The sequence below is a fragment of the Perna viridis genome, chromosome 7 (genome assembly GCF_037379345.1).
Source record: "Perna viridis isolate PV_CMFRI_1.1 ecotype Kerala chromosome 7, ASM3737934v1, whole genome shotgun sequence".
In the NCBI taxonomy this organism is placed as follows: domain Eukaryota; kingdom Metazoa; phylum Mollusca; class Bivalvia; order Mytilida; family Mytilidae; genus Perna; species Perna viridis.
In genome coordinates, this window is record NC_142451.1 from 16,954,200 (window position 1) to 16,968,700 (window position 14,501).

Genomic DNA, 14,501 nt, shown 5'->3' on the forward strand with positions numbered 1-14,501 from the left:
AGGATGGTGTATATAACTGAGTCCTCCAAACTATTAACACTTACTGTTGTCAGATTCTGTAATGACTCAATATCCTTACATATTTGTTTGTTGTTTGCTAGCTGTTGTACCATTGGATCCGCCACAGCCTGAGATGGCTGAAAATATTTATTTAAATATTGTGAAAATGTTGTATGTGTGAAATTTATCATAACTTATGACATCATTACTCAGTGATGAGTACCGGTACTAGAGATTACTAGTGTAACTCACTAGATAAAAATGGAGGGGGTTGCACCCCCACCCTCAAAGACCTATGTCTTTCTGCTCTCTGAGCACCCCATGTCCCTCTTCATGATTTAATAATACCCTGATGAAATTATGGTAAACTGTATCACAAAAGTCATCTCTATAAGAAATAAACATTGCAAATAATGTCCTTTTACCTCCAAGTGTCATACGTGTATATGACAAAAACAATTTGACAAATATGAGGGTCTGTGTCATGTCTGGTACATTATATGTGTTTGTGCCCTCTTCTGTGACTTTCTACTTTCAGATCCTAGCTAGAACACTGTAAGTCATGACATTTACACATACAACTTTTTGTGAAATAGACTCCCAGCATACAGTGTTGAGGTTAAGAAACAACATTTCTCTTATAATTCTATCAGACTACTAAGATCATTTTTTAGTTCTTAGTACCTTTTTAGAAAGGTATCATCAGACTCCCAACAATGCTGCTAATCTACTCACATTTTCAGCCTGTTTGAGGAGAGCCTCTTCAAGGTTGAGACAACTCTTAACCACTCTGACAAGCCCAAGTGGAGCTGCTGCATACTTCTCCTGAAATTATTAGATATACTAACATGATAAAACCAAACACAAAAAGCAAAATGCTCTGCAAACATTCACAGACTGATTGTAGCTCAATCTCCATTGGTACATTTGTTGGTAACAGAAGAAAGAGTGGATACAATACAACACAGCAAATGCACTAGCATATAACTTACATAAAAAAAAGTAAATACTTTCACCAATAGATCATCGACAAGTGTAAACACACCTTTAAGTAAACTCTGGAAGGCCCCAACAACAGAACACACAAGGGTAGAAACATGTTGAACTGTGGAATACTTTTCATCTGGTACAACCCATAAAAATAATTAATCAAAACAGAAGTGTAGTATGCACATCTTATCCTCATAATAATATACTGTACTGAATACAGAAGCAAACCACAAAGTGGTTTTTGAGAAAATGTGTTTAAAAGGTGTTGCTAACAGACAACAGACAGACAGATGGATTTTACTTTCATGTTTCTCCATTGTCCCATTGCCTTGCAGTTGAAACAAATGTGAATTGATACTTTGTTTATGCTTTTATCAGTTGTGCCACATATTTTTAGCATAAGAAATTTGTAGTTTTTTTTTTATTTTTAAATAAAAGAAGAAACTTCCATTTTTCACAAATGTTGAGCCCCAAAAAAGCATTTTAGTTTTAGTCTTACATAATTAGTTCAACAGTACCTGCAATTGTTCTACAATATTCTGGAAGCGTAATTTCAAAAGGAAGTAGTCTGGTGAAGGCGGAAGCTCCTCAGATTTTTGACGAATGAGATCCTGTAAGTTGGAGAGTAGGGTAACAGCGTATGTCTCATGCTGGGAGTTGTTCTCGTCAACCTGAGTCCTTAAAAAATATGAAAAAATTTAAAAGCTTTCGAATATTAATGTTTAACATTATGTAAAGAAATAGACATTTAATTCTTATAGAGTTTATTTTGAAAATTGAATAAGGAAGCCTGAGATAGTGTGCGCAATGTAAAAGATATACTGCTAAAGAACGTATCTGTTTTCTTGTTTTTACAAATACTTTACTTTATGGTTTTTGTACATTGCATCAAATTGATAATTAGTTTACATCGACTTAATTTCACAACAAGCAATTATAAGTTAACCAAAGCTGCATGACTATAAGGTATCTCTATTCTGTTTTACATGGTAATTGAGTGCCTCAACGGCATAGGTAGAAATAAGTGAATTTGTCCAACCCGCCAAGTTTTTTTGCAGAAACTGAACTGGTCAGAAGTGAAGTTTACTTCACCTTATGATGCATTGAGCAGAAAATAAAATCCATTATCAGATGGCCCAGTGGGAAAACTTTGTTTGACCTTGACTTGTCAGTCATGAATTTTGCCTGCCACCAGCCAGTGGGAGTGTGCTTATTTTGACATCTGATTGAATATGTCATAAAATAACAATGTAATAACATTATTACAGAACAATGCAACTTACCAAGGCTGACTTTCAATCCATTCAGCAAAGTAGTGTCGAACTTCAATAGGAAAAGTTGAACTGTAAAATGATTCTATCTGTCTCAGCGATTCAGATGGCAGTTGTTGGGTCCTTGCCCAAAGGGACATAACTTCTCCCTAGAAAAGAGATGAAACAATCATTGCACATGTTTCTGAATAACATTATTGCAAGTATTAGTATCATTTTGTGCAAAACATGGCAAGTCAAGAGTTTTTTTCATTACTTCCTAAAGGAAATGGTTTTGATAAAATAATGTGGCTGCATCCCTGACTGAATCAATGTCTTCTCAAGTACATCACTACTCAATGCTCACCATAATCAAATGAAACCTTATATTTTTTTTTTAAGCAGGTTATTTTGGTGGGAGTAAAATTTTGTGATTTTGAGGCAAAATAGTATGCCAAAAAGTTTCTGCCATACAGTACTACTCATATAACTTATGATCCATACCAACTGCTCTTGTCAATATCTTCAGAAAATAAGAAGCACATTTATATCAAAATACATGTACTTACTTCTAGCACATTCACTGCTTACAGAATTGTTAAAAATTGTACTGACTGAGTTTCATAAGGATACCTTCAATGAATATCTGCTCTGATTACTTCAGTTTAAAAAAATACTCAAATTCCTAACATTTTTATTCTATTTCACCAAGAAGGTCAAGAAATTTAGATTGAAAATTGATACAAAAGTTAATGAATACAAATATCATATCACTAAACAAAGCATGTACATGTCTACTTACCTGCTGAAGTCTCATGTTCAGAAATATAATTATATCAATCCTTACCGATTGACCGTCATTCAATCCTGACCTAATTATTGGAGAGTAAACAACTATTTTCCTAGACATCAAAGTGAAAGAAGATTTAAAAATAGCACACTTATAAATAAAACACAGACAATCCCTTACAAACCGTAAAGATACACTTTTAAATTGTCCTGTGTGACAACATATGATACATGTACATGAAATAGGATATTAAAATAACATGTCTGAGTGTTCTATTTTTCAATGAAACAATAAATGCTTCTACAGTTTCATTTTATTTTAATCTATCAAGAATCTGACACAGTTTCAAAAATCAATACACTGCCATTGTCATTGGAAAATTACTGATATATAACGGATTTTAGCGCATGATCTACTACATGTAATTCATGGGGTTATGAAGATAAAATTCTAAAAATGTGTGGCATGATGATTTAATAACCTTTGAAAAATTTTATGGACATATTTTGCAATTTTACAGCCTAATATAACTATGTGAATACCCTGTTCCTATTTTAAGTACTGATTTAGCAGAAAAGTAAACTTTCATAATATGTATACATGATCAGTACTTTGCAATACTACATTTGTGTAGGTCAGTGTTTACCGGTAATAGGAACATTTATCTTCAAATATAAAAACCAACCACACAGCGCCAGATCCAGACACTTTGAAAAAGAGGGTTATCAGCTGGGATTCTTCAGGAAAAGGGGTGCTAAGACATTATTTGTAATTTTTTGTCAATTTAAAACATGAAAATGACAAATTTTCAAATAAAAAGGGGGTGCCAAACCCCTGCACCACCATTCCCTTCTGGACCCGCCCCTGTCACAACTGCTGTATCCAGATATACATAAGATATATATTTTTTTTATCTATAATTCATTTTCAATTTGTTAAAGAGCACATTTTTCATTCAAATATGGTTTTTTGTGGGGGGTTACAGGGAAAGTCCCAAAAAGTGAATAAGTACACAGGACACACTCTTTTGATAGAGGATTAGAGGAGAAGTCACAAAAAGTGAATAAGTACACAGGACACACTCTTTTGATAAAGGGTTACAGGAAAAGTCCCAAAAAGTGAATAAGTACACAGGACACACTCTTTTGATAGAGGGTTACAGGAAAAGTCCCAAAAAGTGAATAAGTACACAGGACACACTCTTTTGATAGAGGGTTAGAAGAAAAGCCCCAAAAAAGTGAATACGTACACAGGACACACTCTTTTGATAGAGGGTTAGAAGAAACGCTCAAATAGTGAATACGTACACAGGACACACTCTTTTGATAAAGGGTTAGAAGCCCCAAAAAGTGAATAAGTACACTGGACACACTCTTTTGATAGAGGGTTAGAAGCCCCAAAAAAGTGAATAAGTACATAGGACACACTCTTTTGATAGAGGGTTAGAAGAAAAGCCCCAAAAAAAGTGAATAAGTACACAGGACAAACTCTTTTGATAGAGGGTCAGAAGAAAAGTCCCAAACAGTGAATAAATACACAGGACACACTCTTTTGATAGTTTCCATATGTTGCCAGTCACAAACTTAAATAAATCTATACATGTAAATCATTTTACAGTTCCATCAGTAATTGAACATGTTGTTGATTAAGAAAACACATAGGCAGAAATCTCATGAAAAAATCATCCACAAACAAGTCTATATACATAAAAAAAACACAAGAGGCAGATCACAACAAAATCATGCACACACAAGTCTATATACTTCAGAAAACACAGAGGCGGAAATCTCATGATATATATACATAAGGCAATGACAACAGAACTTCACGTAAAAAACAAAAGGAACATGTATCAGGATGTCTACAGACTACCATATAAATCCCTGAAAGCATTATTTTGGCCAGCTGTATACCATAAAATAGGTGTATTAAAATTACTACAGTTATTCTTCATTCAATCGTGTAGTACATGTACTCAGCATAAAATTCATCAAAGGAACTTGAGTCCAAAATTATTTTTAACATTACATTAATTTTCTAATGAATTTTTAGTATTTAACATCTTCTTGAACATGTCAATGCCTAGCAGTACTTTTACACTTTATGTTCATTGTCATATTAGTTTGACAATAATATAGATGAACAAGGTGGCTTGTTATGGTGATGATGAGTAATTTTTGTACTATGCATTGAAATAGACATGCCTTTGATCAACAGAAATGAACTTCTACACAGTGGAAATTTATGGTTTATTCAAATCTCTTCAGTTTTTTTCCTATGTGGATATATTGATTATAAAAAAAAAATTCTAAAAAAATTATATCAACTAAAATAGGTATTTACTAATCCATGAAAGTTACAAAAGTTTGTATCCCACATACAAGTATATGTACATGTCTCAACATACATGTACATGTATAATATTTTTACAGTAATGAAGCAATTCATGTACCTGTAACTGAATTATTTATGTGGTTAAAAAAAATAAGAAAATATGAACATACATGTATATACATACAGTAACTGATAGTATGAAAATAATAAACATGACACTGAATGAAGATTATCTAAAAAATCAAAGCAAGAATACATATATTTGAAGGCCAGAAACATACATGATATGATAGGGTTTCAAACAGTTGATGAATTCATTTTACAGATAACAAAACTATAAATCAACTCCACCAGATTAAACTTTACCAAAGCAATAATAAATAGTCCTTACTGCACGCTCCTGGGGGGTTTAATAAATTTGAACAAACACAATTCTTTAAAATCTATCATACTATTACCAATAATTTTTCACATATTATTTAATGAATCTGTTTCCTTTGGGGCAGAACAGACCTATTTCCAATTTTTGTAATTACATTAAGGCATAAATCATATTATCCACTGCACAGAATATGAAATTGGAAATAATTGCTAAGGGATTTCCTCACTATTCAACTTTATAATTGGTTTGATCTGGTCTAGAGTTATGGTAAAATCCTTAAATAGTTTCATCTTAGGCCAAGAAAAAAACATATGTCTGTTTAAGGTTACCTTATCTACATACCCTATGTTTTCTGCTTACCCTAAAACATTTTATTGGTATATTTTCATGCTGCTATCATTTTTCAGTTGTGCACTATTAAAGTAAAGAAATCCTCCAATAAGTGTCTTTATAAAACAATTCAAAAATTAAAAGCTTCGGTGAGAGCAGCATGATACAAACACAGCCAGTTTAACTCTGTTCACTTGAGGCAAGTTTGGACACTATATCAGATTTTGACACACTAAACCTTGGGACATACAGTTCATTATGGAAACAACAAATGATTTGGACAAAATATTGCACAATATTTAGAAATTCAATTTAAGTACAAAGGTCTGCTTCAGGATGTATTCATGGATCACTTTGTACCTCATTATCTCAACAACAGTAAATGATAGGGTTAATTTGGTAAGCATACTTCTTAAAGCTCTTGTACTGAGGCTGGCTTTTTCATATGGAATCCAATTAAAAAAAATTCGCTATTGCACCAAAAAAAATTTGCTCAATATTTGGGGTGTGATTCCCTTTGGCCCCTTAGTACACAAGAACAGTAAGAAACATCTGAAATCTGATTGAAAAATGTAGGCAGGGATTTTCATGAAGAATCTTATTTTAAAAATCTTCAAAACTGCACTGAAAAAAGATTTTTTTGGGTAGGCAACCTTTGGCCCCTTATAATTTGTAAATTGCAAAAGATTCTGAAATCTGGTTGAAAAGGACAAGGACTTTCATGACGAATTTAATAAAAAAATTTCAAAATCAGACCAGAAATAAACAAGTTATAATCAAGAAATCAGAAAAGAACACTTGTTTCTGGCCCTTTTGTGACCCCTTATTCTTACTTGGCAAAAGTCACAACCCCCAAATATCAATCCAAGTCTTCCTTTTGTGTTATGGCACCTTGTAATACAATTTCAAAAAGATTCATTTGCTAATACCAGTAGTCAAGTTATTGTCTGGACATCAGGAAAATGCATGTTTCTGGTCCGCTTATTTGCCTCTAATTTCTGAAAAGTTCAAGTGTTTACCCAAAAATCAATCCAAGTCTGACCATTGTGGTAATACCCTGGAACAATATCATAGAAATACCTATGCTTTTATTGGAGTTATAGAGTTAAATACAATGAAAGAACAACAAGGGAACAAATGCCATAAAAGAATAATCAAGGGAACAAATGCCATGAAAGAATAATCAAGGGAACCAAGGTTATAGTGGTAATCAAAAGAATATAATCCAGGAACAAAGACCAGACATGAAATGCTTGTTTTAGGCCCCATTATGACCCTTAATTCTAAAACGGTTGGGGCCATAAACCCAAACATCAATACCAAGCTTTCTTTTGTGGTTTAAAACCTTGTTATGAAATTTCATAAAGATCAACCAACTAATACTCAAATTATCAAACGAAAACCAAGTGTCTATGGACGATGACAACAGTGCCATATCAATATAAGACCACAATTATTTTGTGGTTGTATAAAAATTTAGTGATTTTACTCTATTTTTTACCCAATGTGACCTTAAACAATTTTTTTTTATTTGGCCTTATTCCTAAGAAATGGCAGTGTACTAAATACGAAATTTGAAAGAACTGGGTAAATAGTGCAATGAAATGTATGACCCGCTAGACAAAACAGGTACACATCAAAATCTATGATATGTCAAATGACAACAGACTTCAAACCAAAGCTTTGCAAAAAATAAAAATGTAGGAGTTATCAATATTGTTTTCAAAATACAACTTAAAAGACACTGCACCTTATGCTATTTTGATGTTTGTATTGAATGAAATTGGAGTTGCCATCACATGTTGACATCTGCTCAGATTAGTTGAAATAGGGTACACCATATTTTGTATCTGCAATTTCTCCAAAACTTCTTGAATAATCTTAGTGAAACTTACGGAGAATGTTTATTAGGTATTTGTAACATATACCTATACAGGACTAGACTGAAGTTCCCTGCCAATGTTAGACACCAAATATAACCAGAGAGCATGATTCATCTCACAACATCATACTAAAAACCACTGATGACAACCCAATGCAACTAAAGAATTAATCTTTTAGTTAAGTCTAATGACTGGCTATAACATGTAACATCACACCACATACTGCAATCCTGCCACTCATACAATCCTGCCACACATACTACAATCCTGCCACTCATACTACAATCCTGCCACACATACTACAACTAAGTCTACTAAATGAAAACTGCATTCCTTTGAATCTTAGATCAAAATAAAAGATACACAAGGGCAGTAAGTACCTGGAATGTTTTGGTGCTTTAGGAGAAGGTGCATTATGGGGTACTCCACTCATCCTACAAGTATCTATGTATGTTTTAAAGTCCATGTTTTGCTATTAGATGACTCCAAATTCATTTTGATCAAAAATCAAAATAGCAGGTGCACAACTGTTTAACTACTTGAACAGTACTAATAATTCCATGAAAGTATCGTTCAATAAAAATCTATCAATCATCCTTATCACCATAACCTCAAGCTCCAAAGTGGAGGGGATGGGATAACAAAAAAATCATGAAATAATGAAAAAAACAAAAGGAATCTACCTCCAATGAAGAAATACAGTACTCAAGGCATTTGTGAATTACTGAGCAATACATATAACGGACTGACAGACAGTAGGGCAGCGTAGCGAACAAAACCTACCTGGAAAAAAACAGGATTTTTTTCAAAGTATAGAAAAAAGTTCCAAAATTCCACAAAAACCAGAAAATCCACAAAATTTTAATGGATGTAGTCCTATACCCCAAAACATAAAAATAGAATTGTATGAAAACTGAAAGGGCTCACATCAACAGAAAGTATAATTCAACAAAGTTCCATGAAAAATTGGTGTATTTGGTTTATTGTTTGAAGGAACAGAAGCTGGTACATGTATATCAGAACAGAAGCTGGTACATGTATATCAGAACAAGTCCTGCCAAAAAATGAATAGGCACCAAACTGAAAAACTATGGAGTAACTAGGGTGAGTTCCATACTTTGACCACAGAAAGAGTTCATAATAAAATTAGACAGCTGCACCATGAGAACATGATATATTTGTACCAACCTGGAAGCAAACTAAATAACTGAAACAACAACAAAAATCATAATAAAAACTTTTGAAGATGCTTTTGAGATAAGATGTGGCATGTGGACACAATCTTTTATTTTAAATTGTGATCTTAAGACCATCATAATAAACAATAGTTTCAAGTTTGAACTAGTTTGGACTGGAAGTTCTAAGAAGTTAAGATAGAGATACAGATGGATATTTCTACACCACGATACGTCTATCTTAAAAGGTGGTCACATAAACTAGAAAAAAAAAAACAAGTTGTGGTGTGACATTTCTACACAGACGGATATACATCTTTCATCAGAAAACAATTTTTGTGTACATAAACCGTAATTCAATACAGTGTATTATAAATAAGACATCTGTTTTATAACAGTAGGTAATGAGGTATGATTGCCAATGATATAGTCATCCACCAAATGCCAAGCAGCGAATAATTTAACTTCAACAGGTCTTCAATGACAGTCATTTTTTTTAAGATATGAAACTAAAAATAATTGACTTTGAATGCACACAATAAAACAGGAAACAATAGGTCATTGAAACATTCAAAAAAATCTCAAGTTCAAGTTACAATATAGAATGCAGATTTAATACAGGAAAAAAATCATATCATTCCTCAACATTTGGGATCTACAGTAATACATCCAGAAAAGCAGTGGATGCTTACCCTACCAGTGCACCTGGTCAATGCACCCAGTTTTTAGTGGAGTCTGAGTTGCTCATTTACTTTTGTTGTTTTGTACTTATTGTTTTGGTTATTTTATGTTTATGTTGTGTGTGTCTGTTTTCCATGCCTGACTTTTGTCCTTGGATTGCATTTTTTTTTTATTTCTGCTAGAATCTTGGTTCCCTTGATTACTCTTTATCAACCTGTAATTCTACAGTTTGATTCAATTTATTAAAAACAAAACAAGCAAACTCAATTTTTTTTTAAAAATAAGTAATAAATGGAGCAATCAGTCAATTTTTAGGGGGCAGCTAGAATGATATATTTTTATGATACTGATTTCTTATTTGTTTATTCTGATTGCAAAAAACATATTTTTCCATGAAAACCAAAATATTCATGATTTTTGTCATGTTCTTTACAATTTAGGCCATATCATTTTAAATAAGATATGATCCAACAACTACAACAGCCTTTGTATTCAATGTGCAAAAAATTATTTAACAGTACTTTCTGAGTTTGCCATATTTACGAAAATCAGCTATTTGCCCATGAATCATGACCACATTGTGCAATAGGTCCAATTTACCTTATCTTTAGGTTTAATGCCTTTGTTTAGCAAGTAAAAGTTTACCATGTAGTCAAATACCAATTTTCTAGAAAAGCAGAGGATGCTTACCCTACCGGTGCATCTGGTCCATGCTCCTAGTTTAATTTTGTTCCTTTGTATGTACTATTTTATGTTCTTTGTTGTGTGAGTGTTTTTTTTTGCTTGTCTGGTCTTTGTCCCTGGATTACATTATCTTGATTTTCACTAGAATCTAAATTCCCTTGATTACTCTTTCATTTAATTCAGGGAAACCAATTTCAATGAGATATTCCCATTTATCTCAACCTTTCATGTACATATCAAAGTCACATACATTTTTGAAATAAAAGAACAAGCAGCACTGGAAAAATACATATAATATATAGTCTTAAGAAACAGTCATGTCACCATAATACATGTAGAACATGTACAAGAATACTTTGATCACATATTAACAAATGTAAATATACACGTACTTGTTAAATTAATTTAAAAAGAAGAACAAGAATATCTGAAATTTTTATCAAAATGCAAAGCAAAACAAAGGAAGATATGTTTTAAATGTTGTTTGTATTTTTCGTGACTGCAAATAAATCAGTTTCAGTGCTAGTTTGTGCATTCCCTAGTAGAAAGAGAAAACAGGAACTTATCAAGGCCAATGTCAGTGGATGCATGGCCTTGTAGTGGTACACAATAGCTAAAATAAACAAGCCCCTGTCAAGGTAGAAACTAAATGAGCTAAGCAAAATGATATCTGACCCCAAAAGAAATATACATGTACATGTAATATTAAAATCAATGTTAGTTTACTCTTCTGTCAAGATTACCTATTTTAACCACCATATACATTTTTGTAATAACTAATACATGTACATTTTTTGCACATACATGTAATTTCTGAAGATTAAATCAAGTAGCAATAGGAAACAGTGTTTTGTATGCACCCAATCCCAAAAAATTATTTAAAAAATGGTAAATTCATATGAAACTTTGTGCAACTTGTGCATTTTATCTATATCTAAACAGTGAAAAATTTAATAAGTGTAACAGTGTGATTTTGTAACATAAACAATACATATCTGGACCTACATCATAGTCATATACTTGTGTCTTCATTATATAAAAATAGGAGGTGTGGTATGATTGTCGCCATAAACCAAGTAACAAACAATATAACTTGTACAGGTCACCCTACCGTCTTCAATGATGGGCAAAACCCATACCAAAAAGCAAGCTGTAAAAAGTCCCAAAACAAAAGAAACAAAACTATTCATTAAAGAGAAAATCAACCTGATCTTAATGGTAAAAACACAAAATGAAAAACAACGACAACAACTGGATTTAAAAGCTAAGAAAATTTTAAAAAACTACAGTGAAGGTTACAAATTTCCATGTGTAATGTCCTAATGATGCATATACTACTGAAAAAGTGGCGGAGTCCAACATGCTAAAAATATTGGAAACATTATTCAAATTTCTCAATAATATGAAGTGCCCATCTTCATATCTAAGCTATATGCAAAGTTTGAATAATATTGGTTCAATACTTATGATTTACAGATTACATAAAGTAAATACCCTTTACAATATTAAGTGACAAAAAAGTTCAACTAGCTAAAAATTGTAGGAAAAATCAATAAAATTTAGTAGGATCAATATCAATGTACTCACTGTACAAATTTCAAATAATATAGGTACAATACTTTACACCAAGAACATGTAGGTATCTTCACAACATAAGGTGACAAAAAGGCTACGTTCAACTTGCTAAAAATTAGAAAAAAAATTAATCAAATTTCTCCGAAATAGGGGTGCACATTTTCAAAATGTATATAATCCATGGAGCCCTCCTTTAAGTGATTCTCTGATCTGCCGTGGAATATTGTGTTTCTGTTAGACATATGAACAGAATGTCTCAGTAGATTTTACTACATATGAGACTAAGATACAGTTAAATAGTTCAAACTTACCCACACTACATTATAATGCATACTGGTAAATGTAATTAGCTTTCAAAGAGTGAAAAGAGGAACATTATCATCGCATGAACAATTATCAATTGTATACAATTAGTCTAACTTTAAATAAATCAGTGTTACATGTTGCATATTTGATACATTTTACCATAGAGTAGGTATGGTATGGTATGGTATATACCTGTAGGTATATAGGTATTTTTTTTACAAAATCATGCCATCAAAACTAAAATACTGAAAGTTTCTACAAATGCTGTCTTGATTTTTAAATCAAAATGTTAACAGCAACAAAATTTTAAGGCATATTTCTCTGGATGGGAAGGTAACATCAGAGACCTAACATTAACTTAATTACATGTCTATGGTGACACCATACACATAAAATTTTGTTTGTTGAATTTTAATTTGAAGTTTAAACATGAATGCTTTCTAAATACATTTAGGTGCAATTTTATTGAAAAGAATGCACAAAATGTACTGCATAATAAAAAAAAAAACTTGCTACTGTAAAATTTACAGTATTGTGCATTCAATTAAATCTAAAAACATATTAAAAAAAAACAAACACTTTATTGAGAATGAATGCATGTTTTACACCCAAATGACTAAGTTTCACAACAAAAAAGTAATATGTGCACAATTGATTTATGTTCAGTAAACATTGTAAAAATACATGTAGTGTGAAATATATACATGTAGTTTTAATCAAATAAAAACAAGCTATACCAAAAAATGCATTGTAAACTTGTGCATACATGAACCTAACAATTAATCCATATTTGCAGAAAGTATTTGTTTTGCAAATATAAAACTTACATGGCAAGAATAAGCATTATAAAACTGATATCCATTTCCATTTGTACTTTGTTGGATAAACATTGTTATGATAATGCGTAACAAGAGATAACTAAACGAGACAGGAAGGAAATGTGTTTTTTACAAATCATTCTAATCGAACTAAAATTACTTAAACGTGTATTAATAATGGTGTAATGTATTACAGTGATGTTAACTGTCATTCTATTACAATGTCAAAATGTTAAAGATTTTTAATATTAATACAACTCCTGCTCAATAGATCTGGGGATTAGTGATTATAAGGTTTCCAGACAATAATTCAAGAAACAAAACAAAACATGAACCATGAAATATGGTACAGGTAAAGTACAATAATCCTTCTACACATTTGTTATGTAAGTCATTTTAACAAGTTCTTGAAGGGACAACATACAACAGTCTCACCAGGGAAAGGAAGAACCGTAAAAGTTTTCTAAGAAACGAACTATTTTCACTTTGGTTTTAAAGTACCTAAGTAAATTAAAGGTATCCAAGTACTTACTGCAACCCCAATAAATCATTCAACTAGTTAAATTTGAAGTCTACTGCTTTCCATAGCTCCAATGGGAAAGTAAACCGGTCTGTCTGGTTAGAAAGTTACTTCCCTTTAGCTTATTTTTTTTTAAATTGAAGTCAAACGTGAAAGTCGGGAATATGAAAAAGGGATATTGCTGGCATTTTTGAGATGTGGTTCAATTTCAGTTTAAAAATTAGTATTCCTGGTATACCTGCAACCATCATATCAATTTTCTTAATACTTTTTTCATTACATACAATACTTCTCAGTCCACAAATACAAAAAAAGTGATTTTTACACTTCTTAATTTTTAATTTGAGCAAGAACCTACTGACCTACGAGTCAACAAAATTGTTGACTGTCTTATCCATATACTACTTGTATCTGGTTATTATATTTCAAAGAGACTTCTTCTTCTAGGTTCAGCCTTATATTTCTTATCTATTTGATTTAAATTATTAAGTAAATAGAGGACTCCACAAATGTATAAAGGCTGAATATTGAACTGCCTTTAAGATTTGTACTTTCTGTTTGTAAGAATAATATGTGACACTTTAATGCAATGCATTTTTATCACAGATTTCCTCCAACTCCATTTCATCAATGTTTGACAAGGCTTTGAAGTATTAGGGATATTTGACCTAAATGACTGAAAATATGTTTTTCACCAACTGTTCTCCACATGAAATAAAGAAGAATGTCAGTTTTATGGCCCAGACAGAAAATACTACTGTGAGCTTGATAACGTGAGATGTG

General features: G+C 31.9%; 1 protein-coding gene across 9 annotated transcripts in view; it reads right to left on the reverse strand.

Moving 5' to 3' along the window:
- LOC148611566 (signal transducer and activator of transcription 5B-like) overlaps positions 1–14,501 on the reverse strand; it is a 79,358-nt gene that overhangs the window by 55,648 nt on the left and 9,209 nt on the right. For 4 of the 9 annotated variants that reach the window (XM_088592231.1, XM_088592235.1, XM_088592228.1 and 1 more), the window contains 4 exons: positions 2,274–2,410; positions 1,509–1,668; positions 736–825; positions 45–137 (listed from right to left, as the gene is read on the reverse strand). In XM_088592231.1, coding sequence (XP_088448357.1) covers positions 45–137; positions 736–825; positions 1,509–1,668; positions 2,274–2,410 — 480 coding nt within the window. Of the gene's footprint in view, positions 1–44; positions 138–735; positions 826–1,508; positions 1,669–2,273; positions 2,411–2,809; positions 2,829–3,042; positions 3,189–13,207; positions 13,317–14,501 lie in introns of those variants that run through there. The other 5 variants (XM_088592233.1, XM_088592234.1, XM_088592230.1 and 2 more) reach the window with 5 other exon arrangements.